The 21,095-nt window shown below is 41.0% G+C and overlaps 1 protein-coding gene across 2 annotated transcripts in view; it reads right to left on the bottom strand.

The window, feature by feature from the left end:
* The window catches only part of LOC134356948 (transmembrane prolyl 4-hydroxylase-like), a 91,240-nt gene that overhangs the window by 25,568 nt on the left and 44,577 nt on the right, over positions 1 to 21,095 (bottom strand). Inside the window, exons 3-5 of one of the 2 annotated variants that reach the window (XM_063068224.1) lie at positions 11,937 to 12,127; positions 10,974 to 11,070; positions 1,454 to 1,616 (exon numbers count right to left, since the gene is read on the bottom strand). In XM_063068224.1, the coding sequence (XP_062924294.1) occupies positions 1,454 to 1,616; positions 10,974 to 11,070; positions 11,937 to 12,127 (451 nt within the window). The remainder of the gene's footprint in view (positions 1 to 1,453; positions 1,617 to 10,973; positions 11,071 to 11,936; positions 12,128 to 21,095) is intronic. The other variant, XM_063068225.1, reaches the window with a different exon arrangement.

Here is a 21,095-nt window from a genome sequence, read left to right as displayed (position 1 = left end):
CTATGTTGGTGCTGGAAGCATGGCAACACTTGCAGGCTGCCCTCATCACATCCTTGGACTGTGTTGGTCATTGACGCAAACAACGCATTTCACTGTATGTTTCGACATACAGTACATGTGATAAATAAAGCTAATCTTTATATTAAATACGACTTTATACTAATACTATTTCTTTTAAATATGCTTTATATTAAATTAAGTGTTCTATATTTTATTGTATTAAATGTTTTAAAAAACTATATTAATGCTGTTTCTTTTAATTATACTTATATTACATTAAATATGCTTTTATATTACATTGTATTAAATATGCCTTTTTAAAACATATTTTATATTAATACTATTTCTTTTCATTTTACAGTTTTAATAGTTTAATGTTACAAATATCCGAAGGCCCTGACAGCTTCTCTCTGCCCTGACTGCCAGTGGAGTTTCAGATACAGACAGGGGTTCTCCAAAACAATGCATGAGATGCTGCCACAACGCAAGGCTCATCACTAATGCATGGGGACACTCTAGGGCAGCCATATATAGGCACCATGTATCTGAGCCAAGCAAGTTCAGTGTTCATTGAGTAGTAAAGAGTAGATCCTGGATTTTTGCCGTTAAAATCTGGAAAATTAATTTCCGGTATTCATTTCTAGCCTTAATGTTTAATCTACTATATGCTGAACTGAGGCTGAGCCTGTGGGCCTGCTCTGGGCTTCGTGTCTGAGGACTCACTTTCATTTTAAGTGCTATTTGCTTCTTCTTCTTTTTATTATTATTGTTTGCACAATTTGCTTTTCCCCCTCTCTCTCTGCACATTGGGTGTTTGTCATTTTTAAAAAATTAGCTCTTTTAGGTTTTTTTGCTTTGTGGCTGCCTGTAAGAAGATGAATCTCAAGGTTGTATAATGCAGATTTTCTCTTGGTTATATCATGTATACGTACTTGAATTTAAATGCACATTGAATTCTGAATTTAAAAAAATACATTAGTCACCAATCACCTACCTTGTAAACATGGCTTGTTCTTTTGCCACTGTGAGTAAAGTGCAACAGAACGTCACCTACATCAAATCCATACAAGACAGTAGAAAAGCTGAAGAGCAATACTATTCCCCATTGCTTTTAGTGGAACTCAATTACATTAACCTTAACAGCATGTGACATATGCACTTTAATATGGGTTACTTCTTTTAAAGAGACAAGCATGGCCTCACTAGTTAGACAACAGTATTTAGTATAAATGCACCATTAGTGTGGGAATAACCTGAGCCTGTTCAATTCCAAGATGAAAGTCTTAACCATAAACTGTCAAATAACACAAAAGTTGAACAACCAGCTACTATTGATACTCTATAAATACTGTGAACTACAATTCATTTGCTGGCTTACAAGTCACTTCAGTATGAACAGCAGTCTTACTAAATGCAAAAGAACCTACAAAGGACTTTTTAGTTTGAGCCTCACCTATGCCGAATGGTTCTCAGGATCTGGTGTGCCCCTTCACCCTGGTACAGCCACGTGTGTTTACTGTTGCGAACTAACTCGGTCTTTTGCACCCCACGCTGCCGCAAGTATGTTTGGAAAGCATTTGTATTAAGTTGCTTAAATTCCTCCAGGCTTAGCAAACCTGAAACATAAAATCATTTTTAGTCCGTTTTATCGACTTTTCCCTGTTAAAAGGCAGCAACTATGCTGAGGTATAATTCCATTGGATAGTTGGGGGCAGAAGTATGCCATTTGGCCCCCATTTCAATTCTACTGTTTAATTCTACTGCACCTCAATTCAATTTGCCTCCTTTATTGCATGTCACATAATAGCCTTAGCATGCAAAAATCAGTCAATAAAATGAATGAAAGTACTCACACAGTGTTGTTAGGTTCCAGGATTTAGATCAGTGGAGGAGTAGGAAATATTTCCAAGGCAGGATGATATGCAACCTGCAAGTAGTGTGTTACCTTCTTGAAGGGGAGGTTGTAGGTTTGGGAGATGCTGTTGCAGTAGTCATGGTAAGTCATTTTGTGGATGGTGCATACTGCAGCCACAGTACATAGGTGGTTAAGGGAAAAATATTGACTGAGCTTTCAAATAGTTTCATGGAATTTTAATGGCTATCTGAGAGAGTAGAGAGTACCACAGTTTCACATGTTATCTGAAAATCTCACCATCTTAAAAGACCATCAGCACGGCCCTTGCTCTCCTTCAACTCCCTTGTCTCCTCACTACCCTGCCCATTCCTCTAACCCTTCATCTCCCCTTTCAACCATTCTTTCGACGGACCAGTCAGCAAGCTTTGAGAGTACAGTATGTTAAAGTGCATCAGAGTTTAACTCAATACAGTTTTTACAAATGCCTGTTCTGATAATTAATTGCAAGTCAGGGAACTTGGATATTTTACTATTTGTATCTTAGGGTACAATGTACATTTCTGAAGCAGATTACCAAAAAATCAGGCAGCCCTCCATACTACGTCTAATGGATTGATGCCAATCATATCCTACATTTCCAAATCAAAAAAAGTGTGGAACAAAGCAATAAAAAAAACTGGAAATTATAGTGTTAAATTGCTCATTAAAAAAAGCCCTGAAGATGTTAGGGAAAGTGGATGATACATTCAAAATTGAAAAGAATTTACAGAATCTCTCCGTCAACTGCAAAATCCCCAAAAAAGATGAGATAATCAAAAGCTAATTATCTGTAACCCAGCAGGGAAGAAGTCACAGAAGAGGATTAAGGTAGCATGGCACTGAGATGTACGCCCTCCCTCTGTGAAAAGAAAAATGGACACTCTAAATGTCCACAATAGATGTGGCGCTCCCTGTGGCTGTACCACACCATGGGGCCTTAAAGCTTAACATACACTGCCAATACCACCTAATACCTTATTTACATTAACCTCCCTGCGTAACTATTAAATTGGGATGAGTATGATTAACACTGAGTAGGATATAGATATTCAAACTATGTTGTGTGGTGAACTTCTTGCAAATATTAGCTCTCGAACTATGACACTCTATCCTAACTTTCAAAAATGCCATTCAAAGAAATCAACACGGAAAATATTTTTATTACTATAATGCATTAGAAAAGTTGACTAATAAATATAGAAAAAAATATACACATCTGTTGATCTGAAGAACTAAAATCTTATCACAACAACTTTCCACCACACAACAATGACTTCTTGAGGAACTCTTGTTTGGAAACTTTCTGTTTAATTAAAATATACCGGTTCAGTACATACTAGATAAACTCATACATAAATCAAGAACTGGAAGGCGGAAAGTAATCCTGTTGTATAATACCATGACACATAGTCTGGGGACCAGGCTAACGACCTGGTTAAAGGCGAAAGTGAAATAAACTCCATCCCTACACTTTCAGTGAGGATTGTGAAAAAAGGAAATAATTGTAAAGAAATATTCAAAAGGAACATATGAAAACTCAGTTATCTCTTTTTGAAAACTATTTCCAGAAACGTTTTATTTCAATTTCCACTACATATCATGCCTTAAATGGATCATCGCTCCCTCTTGCAAATTCAATTCAATGTGCTTTTCAACCCCATCATAAAATAAAATTCTCTCTGTAAACGAAGGCTGACCATGAATCCCACTTCAAATGCTAACTTGTTTTTCTCTTTCACATCCTTCTGATGCAGAATCTTCCTGGGACATCATTCCAAACTTTCATCTTTCTCTTTGTTTCTAGCCAAGGCAGAGACCAAAGAATAGATTACATGCATAGGGCCATTACGTATAATGTGATATTTATTTACTTAGATACAGTGTGAAATAGGCCCTTCCGGACCTTCAAGATGCATTGCCCAACAATCCCCTGATTTAATCCTAGCCTAATCATGGGACAATTTACAATGACCAACCGGTATGTCTTTAGACTGTGGGAGGAAACCGGATCACCCGGAGGAAACACGTAGTCACGGGGAGAATGTACAAACTCCTTACAGGCAGCACATGGGCATATCTTTAATGGTTTACAAGATAGTAGCTCAAAAATTAAGCTGCACCAATTAATGGATGCCACATAAATATGGAATATTTAGAAAAAGAAAAAAAATATCTGAAATAAGAATTAGTAGCTGGGTTGGGCATCTGCCTCCATCATTCATGACACATCTTCTAACCCTGAGCGGCATTCCTGCAATAACATCCCTGTGTCTCCATATTCCCAAAATATTAGAGATGAAAACAGAAAATTATATATGCGCACATACAGGTCACTGAAAATTAGAACATACTGGAATCTGAAAACATTCATCCAAACTGCATGAAAAGATTCCATCTTAACACGAGGACCTGATTAGGAGTGCTAGCTGTTAATTTGGAGAATAAAACGATAAACTACAAAAATCTGGCAATAGCTGCAATGAATACAAGGGATATAGAGAGGACAAATACAAGCAGACTTTTCCATGGAGGTTGGGTGGGTCATGGGTTAAGGGTGAAAGGTAAGAGGACCATGAGGGAAACTTCTTTACTCAGAGGGTCGTGAAAGTGTGGAACGAACTGCCAGCACAAGTAGCGCATGTGAGCTTGATTTCAATGTTTAAGAGGAGTTTGGGTAGGTACATCGATGATAGGGGAATGGAGGGCTATGGTCCTGGTAGATCGATGGGAGTAGGCAGTTTAAATAGTTTGGCAAAGATTAGATGGGCCAAAGGGCCTGTTTCTGTGCTGTACTTTCCTATGACAAAGACTGATGTGGGGAAGGTGAGTGAGGCTGTTTTCAATGAAGAAAAGAGAATGAATGCAGTTTCCTGAGTGGCAGTTTATATCGAAACACGCATCCATTCATGTCAGGATTATTTCTTTCCACTGAATAACTGAAATAGGAAATTGGCAGTTATGTTTAGTTGACTCTCAGTAACAGCAGTGCAGAAACATCAGGATCCATTGTGGATTTAAATACACCCTTTCAAAGTTCTCATCCGTAATTAGCAAGTGGAAATGGCAGAATCAATCTATTAATCTGTGTTTCTGCCCAACCCAGGCTTGATTGCAGACAAGTCTGTAGCAATGATGCAAAATCAATTGGACTAAATATAATATAGTTAAACTGTAAAATGCCCCCTCCAATCTAAACCAAGATATTAGTGATTTCATGTCAGTCAGTTGTGTAACAACCTACAGCATGTCTTCCTGAAATGAACATCTATTTTTTCAACCTTCTTCTCAGTCTTCCTTGCTCATTTGCCCTCTCCCTCTCTCTCCTTCTCCTTAGGAATATGGTAATGTAATGGATTTGTCACTAGTCGGGCAAACCAGGGGTCTAACAAAACCTGAAGCTGACACCTGAGGAATTTAAATTCAGTTTTGAAATAATAATCCTCCAAGAGGACCACAACCTTGTTGTGGTTTTGAGGTTTGCATGCTTCAAAGACCCGGAGAGCTATGTTGACTGAAATCAGGGCTTCATGGTTTGGCTCTTGGTCCAGTCACCCCTGCTAAACTGGTCAAATGGTAGAGGTATTCTAGAGGTCTTCCAAATTTGGAGGTTCAGCTCAGGGTTAACGAGCCTGACTGGTAAAACAAAACTGTAATGGACACAGCAACGACAAATCCTTTTACATCTGAGTGTAATGGTATTCCTGGGTCTTCATCCGGAACTTGCATGATTGGCAGTAGTGAAAACTAAGAGAAAGCTACTGACACAATGAAGGAAGCCCTGAACACCACCAGAGATGGAGGTCGGAAAATGCATGCCAACAGGGCAATCTTACAATAATCATGGGGGACTTCAATATGCAGGTAGATTGGGAAAATCAGATTGATGCTGGATTACAGGATGGGGAACTTCTAGAGTGCCTACGAGATAGAGAAACACATGGTTGAACCCATTAGAGGATCAGCTATTCTGGATTGTGTGTTGTGCAATGAACCGGAATTGATTAGAGACCCTAAGGTTAAAAAAAAAGCCTTTGGGGGCATGTGATCATAATATGATCAAATCCACCATGAAATTTGAGAAGGAGAAGCTAAAGTCAGATGTATCAGTGCAGTAAAGGGAATTACAGAGGCCTGAGCAAGGAGTTGGCCAGAAATGGTTGGAAAAGAACACTGGCAGGGAAGATGGCAGAGCAACAATGGCTGGAATTTCTGGAAGCAATTCAGAAGGCAGAGGATATATACATTTCAAAGAGGAAGTGGTATGTTAAAGGAAAGATAAAACAACCATGGCAAACAAAAGAAGTCAAAGCCAACATAAAAGCCAAAAAGAGACCATATCATAAAGCAAAGATTAGTGGGAAGTTAGAGGATCAAAAAGCTTTTAAAAACTAACAGAAGGCAACTAAAAAAGTAATTAAGAAGCTAAAGATGGAATACGAAAGTAAACTAGCCAATAATATTAAAGAGGATACCAAAAGTTTCTTCAGATACATAAAGTATAAAAGAGAGGTGAGAGTGGACATCGGATCACTGGAAAACAATACTGGAGAGGTAGTAATGGGGGATAACAAAATAGCGGATGAACTGAGTCAGTCTTCACTGTGGAGGATACTAGCAGTATGGTGGAAGTTCCAGGTGTCAAGGGTCATGAAGTGTGTGAAGCTACCATAACTAGAGAGAAGGTCCTTGGGAAACTAAAAGGTCTGAAAATAGGTAAGTCACCTGGGCCAGATGGTGTATACCCCAGATTTCTGAAAGAGGTGGCGGAAGAGGCATTAGTAATGGTTTTTCAAGAATCGCTAGATTCTGGAATTGTTCCGGAAGACTCAAAAATTGCAAATGTCACTCCACTCTTCAAGAAGGGAGAGAGGCAGAAGAAAAGAAACTGTAGGCCAGTTAGTCTGGCTTCGGTGTTTGGGAAGATGTAATCGATCATTAAGGATGAGGTCTCAGGGTACTTGGAGACACATGATAATACAGGCCGTAGTCAGCATGGTTTCCTCAAGGGAAGATCTTGCCTGACAAATCTGTTGGAATTCTTTGAAGAAGTAACAAGCAGGATAGACAAAGAAGAATTGGTTGATGTTGTGGTACTTGGGTTTTCAGAAAGCCTTTGACAAGGTGCCACACGGGGCCGCTAAACAAAGCTGCAAGCACGTGATATTACAGGAAAGATTTTAGCATGGATAAAGCAGTGGCTGATTATCAGGAGGCAAAGAGTGGGAATAAAGGGAGCCTTTTCTGACTGGCTGCCGGTGACTAGTGGGGTTCCATAGGGGCCTGTGTAGGGACTGATTTTTTTTTATGTTATAGGTCAATGATTTGGATAATGGAATTGATGGCTTTGTTGCAAAGTTTGCAGATGATATGAAGCTAGGTGGAGGGGTAAGTAGCTTTGAGGAAGTAGAGAGGCTACAGAAGGACTTAGACATATCAGGAAAATGGGCAAAGAAATGGCAGATGGAATAGAGTGTCGGGAAGTGAATAGTCATGTACTTTAGTAAAAAAAAAATGAAAGGGTTGACTATTTTCAAAATGGAGAGAAAATACAAAAAACTGATATGCAAATGGACTTGGGAGTCCTTATGCAAGATTTCCTCAAGGTTAATTTGCAAGTTGAGTCTGTGGTGAAGAAGGCAAATGCAATGTTAGCATTCATTTCAAGAGGGCTAGAATATAAAAGCAAAGATGTAACGTCAAAACTTTATAAAGCATTGGTGAGGCCTCACTTGAGTATTGTGAGCAGATTTGGGCCCCTTATCTTAGAAATGATGTGCTGACACTGGAGAGGGTTCACAGGAGGTTCACCAAAATGATTTCAGGATTAAATGGCTTGTTATATGAAGAGCATCAGATGGCTCTGGGCATGTATTCACTAGAACTGAGAAGAATGAGGGGTGACCTCATTGAAACCTATGGAATGGTGAAAGGTCTTGATAGAGTGGATATGGAGAGGATGTTTCCTATGGTGGGAGAGTCTAAGACCAGAGGATACACCTTCAGAATAGAGGAGTGTCCTTTTAGAACACACATGAGGAGTAACGTCTTCAGCTAGAGAGTGGTGAATCTGTGGAATTCTTTGCCAAAGGCAGCAGTGGAGGCCAATTCCTTATGTATACTTAAGGCAGTGGTTTATAGATTCTTGATTGGTCAGGGCATGAACAGATATGCAAAGAAGGCAGATTGGGACTGAGAGGAAAATTGTTTCTGCCATGATGAAATGGCAGAGCAGACTCGATGGGTTAAGTGGCCTAATTTGCTCCTATATCTCATGGTCTTATGGACCTTACTTACTGCCCATTACACCGCTAGCACTTAGGGCAGCAATGAAATATTGAAATAATCTGGAATTAAATACAAAGATCAGAAATGGTGACTGTGGAACCACCAGGTGATCTTGGAAAAAAAAACACAGCCCATTTACCAGTTCATCATCCTATCCACAATGACCTATCTGTATAAACGTACAGAAATCACACATTCATATAAACATTTATGACATGGAGGAGGCCATTTTGTTTGTGTGGCTTCAAACAGAACTAGCCAAACCTTATCCCATTTTTCACTACTAGGTCCAGAACCCTTCAGATATCATTCCTCATATCTCCAAGCACTATTTCAGTCATAAGGTAATACAGCACAGAATTTGGTGAACTTGTCCAAAAATGGCTAAGTTAGTCCGATTTGTCCGTGTTTGTGGGTTTCTGCCATGTCACTCTTTCAGACAGTTACCTCCAGACTTATACCAGTCACTGGGTGAAATATATTTTTCTCATTACTCTGTTTAATCCTTTTCTACCAATTACTTCAGATATATGCCCCATGCTTTTTGACCTCTTTTTCTAAGGGTAGATCCCATATATTCACTTGTTCGGAGCTCCTCATAAATTTACTATATGTTAGTTTCACTTTTACAGGTGTTCAAAGTCTTCTTCTTTGTGTGTCCTTAGCTCCCAGTGGAACATAAGCCATTAATGACCTCCTGTCCTCATCGTCCAAAGTGGCTGGTATGGTTGGAGTTCATCAATGTTTCTGTAATCCATTGTATCCATGGTACAGGGGATTGGCCAGGTACAGCCTTACCAGAGCCTTGTTGGCCAGCCCTACCCATTTCCATCTTTCACAATGGGGGACGTAAGGTTGGACATGAAGAGGCAGGAGTTAGGAGTGAGAGCTTTTAAGAGGGAAAGTCTCATTGCTTGCTAGTTTCACTTTATAGGAGTCATAAGTCATAAACCCACATGCATGTCTAAATAATATAAATGATGAAGTGGCCTAGAAATTCACACAATTCAAAGGGCAACTGGATGTCTATAGAAACATAGAAACATAGAAAATAGGTGCAGGAGTAGGCCATTCGGCCCTTTGAGCCTGCGCCGCCATTCAGTATGATCATGGCTAATCATCCAACTCAGAACCCTGTACCAGCCTTCCCCCCATTCCCCCTGATCCCTTTAGCCACAAGGGCCATATCTAACTCCCTCTTAAATATAGCCAATGAACCGGCCTCAACTGTTTCCTGTGGCAGAGAATTCCACAGATTCACCACTCTCTGTGTGAAGAAGTTTTTCCTAATCTCAGTCCTAAAAGGCTTCCCCTTTATCCTCAAACTGTGACCCTCGTTCTGGACTTCCCCAACATCAGGAACAATCTTTCTGCATCTAGCCTGTCCAATCTCTTTAGGATTTTATACGTTTCAATAAGATCCCCCCTCAATCTTCTAAATTCCAACAAGTATATCCTCTATATCCTCTGAGAAAGTAATTTTTAAAAGTTACTTAAGGTGACGTGGAGAAAGTTAGCAAGTTAACTCAGAGAATGTAGTGATGTAGTGATTGCTTGCACAACTTATGGTTCTTATCACGTTTAGTGAAGATTAACCAAGAGTAGGTGGGTGTGTCAGGCTCCCTTTCTATAAGAAGAATAGTGAGCTAGTTGAGTTGGTACACCAAGTTAACCACTGATGTGGTTGTTCAAAAAATGAATAGATTCATTGAATTTAATAATTTGCCATGGTTGAATTTAACCTAATAATTTCAAAGTGTTTGCTTAGGACTTTAATTCATGATAAAGTTACATTCCTTAATAGTTGGTCATTATTGATGTCTAAGTCTAGATGGAAAGGCCACTTAAATGCCAAGGCTTCACAGTCATGTTGAAGTTCCTGTTAGGATATCTTCCCTAGTTGCTTATTCCTCTCTTGAAACTCATTGGGTGAATTAAGACAAATGGAAATCAGCAGAATCCAGCTATCCAAATTAAGGATGTTTAGTCTGTGGTTTTCAGTTGCGTCCTGGCTAAGTCTGCTGAAGTGACAGAGATATCCTAGTAGATAGCATGCAAAAATTCTGTGGAACAGAGTTCCTCACAACCCAGTCTACACCATGTTAGGACCATGGGTCCTAATCCTATCTAATGAAATCACCTATTTTTAATGCACTTATAAAAATTGGAAACAACTATATTATTTCACAGAATGAGAGATGAAAATGACACAGCAGGGAAGTGCAGAGAGTTGTGGACACAGTTCAGCACATCATGGAAACCAACCTCCCCTCCATGGACTCTATCTACACTTCTCACTACATCAGTAAAGCAGCCAACATAATTAAAGACTCCTCCCTATTCAGACATTCCCTCTTACCTCCCCGCTATCAGCAGATCATAGAAAAGTCTGAAAGCAAGTAGCAGCAGGTTCAAGGTCATCTCATCCCGCTGTTAAGACCACAGGACAGCTCCCTAGTACAATATTTCCTTGACCTTGTCATGGCCTCGCAACTTATTGTCTGCCTGCACTGCACTTTCTTTGCGACTGTAATAATTTATTCTTCATTCTGTTATTGTTTTCCCTTGTACTATCTCAGTGATCTGATGTGATGAAATGATCTACATGGATGGCATGCAAAACAGTTTTTCACTGTACCTCAAGACATGTGATAATAATAAACCAATTATTATTAAAAATTCATCTTCCTCCAAGTAAAATCAACGTCTCCTTATGCACAATGAAAATTCCACATCATTTTCAATAATATTAAGCCTTCTTATCCATTGTTTTGCAGGTGTAAGACATTCTCACCATTCCCATCGGGGTCAGCCTTAAGTCCTGTGTAGATCTCTCGAATATTTTCAGGAGTAATCCAGACACCATCGCCAAAACGTGTATGAGTCAAAACCTGTAAGTAAAAAAACCTTTGTTCAAAAACAAGTCTTTCATGTTATTCAATACTAAATAACAGTACTTTCTAGAAGGATAAGCAGGATGGGATTGCTGTAAACACAACAGCAACAGGCACTACAGTAGTGTGGCTGTTTGTGCAACACTATTACAGCTCAGGGTGTCAGAGTTCAAGAGTTCAATTTCACTGCCGTCTGTAAGGAGTTTGTATGTTCTTCCCGTGAACATATGGGTTGTCTCCGGGTGCTCCAGTTTCCTCCCACATTTCAAAGACGTACCGATTAGCAGGTTAATGGGTCATTATAAATTGTCCTGTGATTAGACCATGGTTAAATAAGTGGGCTGTAGGGAGGACCGGAAGGGCCTGTTCTATGCTGTATCTCTAAATGTAATAAAAATTAAATATTTTCTGGCTGTAATATCTGAAATTATTAGATAATATTTCCAAACAGTCAGATATCTTCTTGTCAGTAGTCAGTAAACAAATCGATTCACACAATAAAAGTGGCTAAGATTGGCTTTGTTTTCCCTTGTACTACCTCAATGCCTCAATGTAATAAAGTGATCTGTACGGACAGCATACAAAACAAAATTTTTCACTGCACCTTGGATCATGTGACAATCATAAGCCAATTTACAATTTACTTTGCCAGAGTGCTACCCAATGCTCCTCTTCCTTCACGTCTCCCTTTTGTTCTATGAGATCCTCAGCACATGAAGGATTCAGTGCACTTTCACATAGTGTAACAAATTCTATAAGGAGGTAATGAAAAAAATCAACCTGATGAATAGGAAGTGTTGCAATTCTTTCTTAGCTGTAAGAACCATAATTCATAGAAAATCCTCTGATGCCAAACAAAGTACCTCTTTCATCTGCAGCTGTCCATCTTGGTTGTAATCAAGTAGGTTGAAGATTTCCTCCTTACTAATGTCCATCTCATCAATGGCTTCTTGTTGAAGGTCAGATGGCATAATCTGGCTCTCCTGGAGTCCCTTTAATTTTGCTAGGTGGATAACCAGTTTACATTCTTCCTCTGAAAGGAAATTTGCAATCTCTGAAGGATAAGAAAATAGTAATAAATACCTTCCATGATTCAATAATTCAACCTTATAATAAGCAAATAAAACAAAGCAAGCAAAACTTATGCTTGATCATACATCAAGTCTTTAGTTCAAATCCTACTTCAGACATTTCAATCCATCGTTAAGTATAATATTGAGCACACTGCAACAATGCAACTTGGCCGTGAAACACCTTGGCGATATCCAAGATTATGAAAAGTGATATATTAAAAGGCAAATCCTTTGCTTTCTATTGTCCTTTTATAAAACCCCAATTTCCTCACGTTTACAGTTATTTACTAGCACTCACATTCTTAGGGAACAGTGTAATAGCTAAATTGGTAGCTCTCTCATCAGTCACTCCAGAGGCACAGAAATCTGGGACAACACTATAGTGAAGGTCCAAGGAAAAGCTGGACAGAAGGAGGCTCTGTTTTGTGAATCACACCTCATATCAATCCCCCCATCCAACTTCTCAAACACATAAAAGTTTTTATGACACGATTTTCAAGAAGAACTGTCAAATTATTCCTTGTCCTGAACAATATTTATCCTTTAATTATCCTTTTCAATACTTATCCTTTTTTTTCATCTACATGGTTCTACTGCTATAATTAAAGTCACCAAAATGAATTAAATAACTTTTAATTGGTTCATTTATATAGGTCAACCTTCACTAATCCGGCACCATTGAGATCTGAGGAGTGCCGGATTAGTGAAAATGCCGAATTACGGAAGGATCACATTAAGCATAATCAGTGCCGGATTATCGAAGGAACTGGATTACAGGTAGTTGGATTAGTGAAGGTCGACTGTATTGAGATACGACACTGAATAGGCCTTTCTGACCCATCAAGCCAGGCCGCCCAGCAATCTCCTGATTTAATCCTAGTTTACAGAACAATTTACAATAACCAATTAACCTATCAACAGGTACATCTTTGGACTGTGGGAGGAAACTGGAGCACCCAGAGGAACCCATGCGGTCATGGGGAGAAGGTACAAACGCCTTATGGACAGCAACAAGATTATTGCTGCTTATGGGAGTCTGTCTTGCATAAATTGACCATTTAATTTCCTACATTACAACAGAAACTGTATTTCAAAGAGACTTCATTACAAATAGTGCTTTGGGGATGACCTTAGAAATGTATTAAATAAAAGCCTTTTTTTGCATTAGAATTCACATGGTCTGTATTTTGCCCACTCTTTCCAGTTCTTCCTGTTATGCATATTGTGTCTGTGATTCCTGCTCCCTCTTTGAAATCTAACATCTTTCTCAAAATGTACAGTACTGTGCAAAAGTCTTAGAGAGAGAGAGAGATATATATATATACACATAGATATAGAGAGAGAGAGAGATAGAGTACCTAAGACTTTTGCATAGTACTGTGGTAATTTTATGTATTGCACTGCACTGCTGCTGTTGCAAAAAAAAACAAATTTCATGACATATGTGAGCAATGATAAACCTGATTCTGATATGGGTCTCTATTGTGGACTGAAAGTCCAAAGGGGGCAGAAAGAGGGAAATCATGTTTGGAAAAAGGGGGACAGAGAGGAGAGGGAGCGGGGAGCATCAGAGAGACATTCTGTAATGAACAATACATTATTAGAATCAAATGACCTTCCCTGGTGTCTCAGGGCTAGGTGTGTCTGAACCCACCCCCACTATCCCTGGTACTCCTTCCTTGCCACCTATCCCACATCCCTCCCATGGTGCTCCAATCTCACCATCCTTTGCTCCTATCAGAACTACAAACTCGCTCTCTTCTCCACGTTGACAAATACAGTACTGTGCAAAAATTTTAGGCACCATAGCTGGATATATACGTGGCTATGACTTTTGCAGTGATGTATAACTTCATATTTATTGACATTGAAAAGGATACATCTGTTTGTCATTTCTGTTAACATGTGGTGATCTTAACAAAGCCTTTTACCATCCCTATCAACGTTTACCTATCCTGCTATTTGTGATGTCAGCAAATTTTATGAACATCTCTCCTGTACTCAAATTATAATCACCTACACATAAAATAAAATTAAGCCACACCATTAATCCACAGGGTGCATCACTTAAAAGCCCTAATAAGCTTGTAGAAGGATCAATTTTTAAATTGATGGCAACTGAAGAAACCACAGAGTTGTGGACATAGCTCAATTCATCACGGGAAACAATCTTCCTTCTATGGGCTCTGTCTACACTTCTCACTGCCTCAGTAGAACAGCCTGTATTATCAAAGGTCACAGCCGCCTCAGACATTCTCTCTTCTCCCCTCTCCCATCAGTCAGAAGGTTCAAAAGCCTGAAAGTCCGTACCCACCAGGCTCAAGGATCCCGCTGTTACCAGGTTCTTGAACGGACTTTGGTACAATAAGATGGACTCTCGGCCTCACAATCTACCTTGTTATGATCTTACACTTTATCATTTACCTGCACTGCACCTTTTTTTTTTGTAGATTTTACACTTTATTCTGCATTGTTATTGTTTCACCATATTCTAGCTCAAAGCATCATGTAATGATTTGATCTGTATGAATAGTATGCAAGACAAAGTTTTCACTGTATCTTGGTGCATGTGACAATAATAAACCAATACCAAATACCAATCAATCCCACTGCTCATTTCCTATTTGTTCACTGATTTCATATAGTTATCATTATATTCTCTCTTGTACCACATTCAGAAGCAGCTACTTTCCCTCAACCATTAGATTCTTGAATGGACCTATGCAATCCTAATCCTATCGCACCAATGGAACACAGTGAACCACCTCCTACACTACCTCCTGGACTTGTTTCTGATTAATTTAAGTTCATCGTCATCATTATGTGCCATGTTGTACGATGTAGGTGATTATAGAAACATAGAGAACCTACAGCACAATACAGGCCCTTCGGCCCACAAAGCTGCGACGGACATGCCCTTACCTTAGAAATTACCTAGAGTTACCCATAACCCTCTATTTTTCTGAGCTCCATGGATCTATCCAGGAATCTCTTAAAAGACCCTATCGTATCAACCTCCACCACTCTCTGCGTAAAAAACTTACCCCTGACTTCTCCTCTGTACCTACTTCCAAGCATCTTAAAACTGTGCCCTCTCATGCTAGCCATTTCAGCCCTGGGAAAAAACCTCTGACTATCCACATGATCAATGCCTCTCATCAGCTTAAACACCTCTATCAGGTCACCTCTTATCCTCCATCGCTCCAAGGAAAAAAGGCCAAGTTCACTCAACCTATTCTCATAAGGCATGCTCCCCAATACAGGCAACATCCTTGTAAATCTCCTCTGCACCCTTTCTATGGTTTCCACATCCTTCCTGCAGTGAGGCGACCAGAACTGAGCACAGTACTCCAAGTGGGTCTGTCCGGGGTCCTATATAACTGCAACATTACCTCTCGGCACCTTTTCTTCTTGACCAGGATTGTTCTTCCAAAATGTTTCTAAAGAAGTGGTTTCCCACTGCCTTCTTCTGGGCAGTGTCTTTACAAGATGGGTAACATAGAACATAGAACATAGAATAGTACAGCACAGTACAGGCCCTTCGGCCCACAATGTTGTGCCGACCCTCAAACCCTGCCTCCCGTATAAGCCCCCACCTTAGATTCCTCCATATACCTGTCTAGTAGTCTCTTAAACTTCACTAGTGTATCTGCCTCCACCACTGACTCAGGCAGTGCATTCCACGCACCAACCACTCTCTGAGTAAAAAACCTTCCTCTAATATCCCCCTTGAACTTCCCACCCCTTACCTTAAAGCCATGTCCTCTTGTATTGAGCAGTGGTGCCCTGGGGAAGAGGCGCTGGCTATCCACTCTATCTATTCCTCTTATTATTTTGTGCACCTCTATCATGTCTCCTCTCATCCTCCTCCTCTCCAAAGAGTAAAGCCCTAGCTCCCTTAATCTCTGATCATAATGCATACTTTCTAAACCAGGCAGCATCCTGGTAAATCTCCTCTGTACCCTTTTCAATGCTTCCACATCCTTCCAATAGTGAGGTGACCAGAACTGGACACAATACTCCAAGTGTGGCCTAACCAGGGTTTTATAAAGCTGCGTCATTACATCGTGACTCTTAAACTCTATCCCTCGACTTATGAAAGCTAACACCCCATAAGCTTTCATAACTACCCTATCCACCTGTGAGGCAACTTTCAGGGATCTGTGGACATGTACCCCCAGATCCCTCTGCTCCTCCACACTACCAAGTATCCTGCCATTTACTTTGTACTCTGCCTTGGAGTTTGTCCTTCCAAAGTGTACCACCTCACACTTTTCCGGGTTGAACTCCATCTGCCACTTCTCAGCCCACTTCTGCATCCTATCAATGTCTCTCTGCAATCTTTGACTATCTACAACACCACCAACCTTTGTGTCGTCTGCAAACTTGCCAACCCACCCTTCTACCCCAACATCCAGGTGGTTAATAAAAATCATGAAAAGTAGAGGTCCCAGAACAGATCCTTGTGGGACACCACTAGTCACAATCCTCCAATCTGAATGTACTCCTTCCACCCACCACCCTCTGCCTTCTGCAGGCAAGCCAGTTCTGAATCCACCTGGCCAAACTTCCCTGGATCCCATGCCTTCTAACTTTCTGAATAAGCCTACCGTGTGGAACCTTGTCAAATGCCTTACTAAAATCCATACAAATCACATCCACTGCACTACCCTCATCTATATGCCTGGTCACCTCCTCAAAGAACTCTATCAGGCTTGTTAGACACGATCTGCCCTTCACAAAGCCATGCTGACTATCCCTGATTAGACCATGATTCTCTAAATGCCTATAGATCCTATCTCTAAGAATCTTTTCCAACAGCTTTCTCACCACAGACGTAAGGCTCACTGGTCTATAATTACCCGGACTATCCCTACTACCTTTTTTGAACAAGGGAACAACATTCGCCTCCCTCCAATCCTCCGGTACCATTCCCGTGGACAACGAGGACATAAAGATCCTAGCCAGAGGCTCAGCAATCTCTTCTCTCGCCTCGTGGAGCAGCCGGGGGAATATTCCGTCAGGCCCCGGGGACTTATCTGTCCTAATGTATTTTAACAACTCTAACACCTCCTCTCCCTTAATATCAGCATGCTCCAGAACATCAACCTCACTCATATTGTCCTCACCATCATCAAGTTCCCTCTCATTGGTGAATACCGAAGAGAAGTATTCATTGAGGACCTCGCTCACTTCCACAGCCTACAGGCACATCTTCCCACCTTTATCTGTAATCGGTCCTACCTTCACTCCTGTCATCCTTTTTTTCTTCACATAATTGAAGAATGCCTTGGGGTTTTCCTTTACCCTACTTGCCAAGGCCTTCTCATGCCCCCTTCTTGCTCTTCTCAGCCCCTTCTTAAGCTCCTTTCTTGCTTCCCTATATTCCTCAATAGACCCATCTAATCCTTGCTTCCTAAACCTCATGTATGCTGCCTTCTTCCTCCTGACTAGATTTTCCACCTCACTTGTCACCCATGGTTCCTTCACTCTACCATTCTTTATCTTCCTCACCAGGACAAATTTATCCCTTACATCCCACAAGAGATCTCTAAACGTCGACCACATGTCCATAGTACATTTCCCTGCAAAAACATCATCCCAATTCACACCCGCAAGTTCTAGCCTTATAGCCTCATAATTTGCCTTTCCCCAATTAAAAATGTTCCTGTCCTCTTTGATTCTATCCTTTTCCATGATAATTATAAAGGCCAGGGAGTGGCGGTCACTGTCCCCCAGATGCTCACCCACTGAGAGATCTGTGACCTGACCCGGTTCATTACCTAGTACTAGATCTAGTATGGCATTCCCCCTGGTCGGCCTGTCAACATACTGTGACAGGAATCCATCCTGGACACACTTAACAAATTCTGCCCCATCTAAACCCTTGGAACTAATCAGGTGCCAATCAATATTAGGGAAGTTAAAGTCACCCATGATAACAACCCTGTTATTTCTGCACCTTTCCAAAATCCGCCTCCCAATCTGCTCCTCTGTATCTCTGCTGCTACCAGGGGGCCTATAGAATACCCCCAGTAGAGTAACTGCTCCCTTCCTGTTCCTGACTTCCACCCATATTGACTCAAAAGAGGATCCTGCTACATTACCCATGCTTTCTGTAGCTGTAATAGTATCCCTGACCAGTAATGCCACCCCTCCTCCCCTTTTTCCTCCCTCTCTATCCCTTTTAAAGCACTGAAATCCAGGAATATTGAGAATCCATTCCTGCCCTGGTGCCAGCCAAGTCTCTGTAATGGCCACTACATCATAATTCCATGTATGTATCCAAGCTCTCAGTTCATCACCTTTGTTCCTGATGCTTCTTGCATTGAGGTACACACATTTCAGCCCTTCTACCTTACTGTCTTTACACTGTTTATTCTGCTTCTCTTTCCTCAAAGCCTCTCTGTATGTTAGATCTGGCTTTACTCCATGCACTTCTTTCACTGCTCTATCGCTCTGGGTCTCATCCCCCTCGCAAATTAGTTTAAACCCTCCCGAACCATGCTAGCAAACCTACCTGCAAGGATAATGCTCCCTCTTGAGTTCAGGTGCAACCCATCCAATCTGTACAGGTCCCACCTTCCCCAGAAGAGATCCCAATGATCCAAAAATCTAAAACCCTGCTCCCTGCACCAACTCCTCAGCCACGCATTCAACTGCCATCTCCTCCAATTCTCCAATAACCCCAGCCATCATCAATGCTCTTCAGAAATTGTGTCTGGCGTCAGTGGTCGCATAACCAAGACTTGTGATATGCACCAGCTGCCATTACCACCATCCACCACCTGTTCCCACAGTTTCACGTGACCCTGATCTGGGAAGTAGGGGTGGCGGGGGCTAAGTAAGTACCATTGGTTCATTGCATAATAAAGCACAAAAACAGGCTCTTCGGCCCAACTCATCCATGCTAACCAAGGTGCCCAGCTGCCCACATTTGGCCAATATCCCTCTAAACCTTCCTTATCCAAGTGTCCATCTTGGACATTGTCTCTTCTCTCCCCTCCTTTGGGCAGAACATACAAAAGTTGAAAGAATGTACCCAGGCTCAGGGACAGCTTGGACCTTAAGACACAGGAGCAGAATTAGGCAACTCAGCCTACCAAACAGCATCATCTACCCTGCTTTTATAAGACTATTGAATGGTTCCCTAGTATGATGAAATGGACTCTTGTTCTCAAAATATACAGTAATAAAGTCTTAGACACATATACATAGCTAGGATAACAAAAACTTTTGCACAGTACTGTAGTAATTTTATATATTGCACTGTACTGCTGCGTTAAAAAAAAACAAATTTCATGACTTGTGCATGATGATAAACCTGATTCTGAAAGGTGCTGCACTTTGCCCAAGGGTGACCTGAAGGCTAGCGGAGGGAAGGATCACTTTGGTAGGACCCCCTTTGGTAGAGATGTATCACCAACCTGCCACCCATAGATTTACATTAAATGGGTTTATTATTGTCAAATATAACAAGGTACAGTGAAAAATGTTTTGCATGTCATCAATACAATTATTTTATCACATCAGTGCATTGAGACAGTCAAGGGAAATCAATAACAAATGCCAAGTAAAGTGAAAGGAAGTGCAGAGAAAGTACAGGGAAAGTGCATTGCAGGCAGACAATAAGGTGCAAGACCATAATGTGGTAGATTGTGAGGTCGTGTCCATCTTATAGTACTAGGGGACTAGGGGATGGTTCGATAGCCTTAAGAGGTAGAAGGTGTCCTTGAGCCCAGCGGTACATCCTTTCAGGCTTTTGTATCTTCTTCCCCCATGGGAGAGGGTCCAGGGTGGGGAGGGGTCTTTGATTATGTTAGCTGCTTTACCAATCAACCAGAAGTATAGACATTGCTTTGTACAGTCGTGTACAATTTTGTACCTGATGGTATCTGTGCACATGAGTATACTCCATTTGATACTTGACAATGCTGCATAAACAGGTATGGAGCTTGATGGAGAGTCAGTGAAGGAAGCAGATGAGAGTGGTGACAGTGCGGAGCCAACAAAACCACCCTCCCCCTCAGGAGGGACCAGAAGTGGAAAGAGCAAGCAATTTCAAGTTCCTGGATGTCAATATCTCTGATGATCTGTCCTGGGCCCGATATACCAATGCAGCTACCAAGAAGGCACAACAGCATCTATGTTTCATTGGGAGTTTGAGCAGATTTGGTATGTCACCAAAGACCCTGGCAAGTTTCTACAGATGTGCCACGGTCGGAATTTTAACGGGCTGAATCACCGTCTGGTATGGGGGAGGGAGAGGGGGCTAGGGCTACTGCATAGGATCAAAATAAGCTGCAGAGATATAAACTTAGCTCCATCATGGGCACTAGCCTCCGTAGTATCCAAGACATCAAGAAGCGATCCCTATCACCAAGGTCATGCCCTGTCCTCATTGTTACCATCAGGTAGGAGGTACAGAAGCCTTAAGGCACACACTCAGTGATTCAGGAACAGCTTCTTCCCCTCTGCCATCTGATTTCTGAATGGATGTTGAACCCATGAACACTACCTCAATACTTGTTTTATTTATATTTTCCTCTACTTATTTAATATAACGTGCCTGTGTAACTTACGGTTTTTATATTATATTGCATTTCGCCGCTGCCGTAAAAACAACGAATTTCACGACATATGCCGGTGATACTACACCCGATTCAGATTCATGCTATTTTTTTAAAAAAAAAATTGGCAGAATTACTTTCTCAAGCACTAATTTTCAAAATTCTTTTCGGAATTTTCAGGGAGCTGCTCGTTTGTTCGACAGTCGAACAGCGGGGAAGAATTGTACAATTACCGTCGAAATAGCATGACCACAGACAGCTTCTCCCAAATGCCAACACCGTTTTTATTATCTTGGCACAGTTCGCTCGGTTAGAAACACAAGATATGCTGGAATTCCAGCGTAACGCACACAAAATACTGGGGGAACTCAGGCAGTAT

This window comes from Mobula hypostoma, chromosome 15 (assembly GCF_963921235.1).
Source record: "Mobula hypostoma chromosome 15, sMobHyp1.1, whole genome shotgun sequence".
In the NCBI taxonomy this organism is placed as follows: domain Eukaryota; kingdom Metazoa; phylum Chordata; class Chondrichthyes; order Myliobatiformes; family Myliobatidae; genus Mobula; species Mobula hypostoma.
Note: the sequence above shows the minus strand (reverse complement) of the source record. Positions and strands in the feature narration are given on the sequence as shown.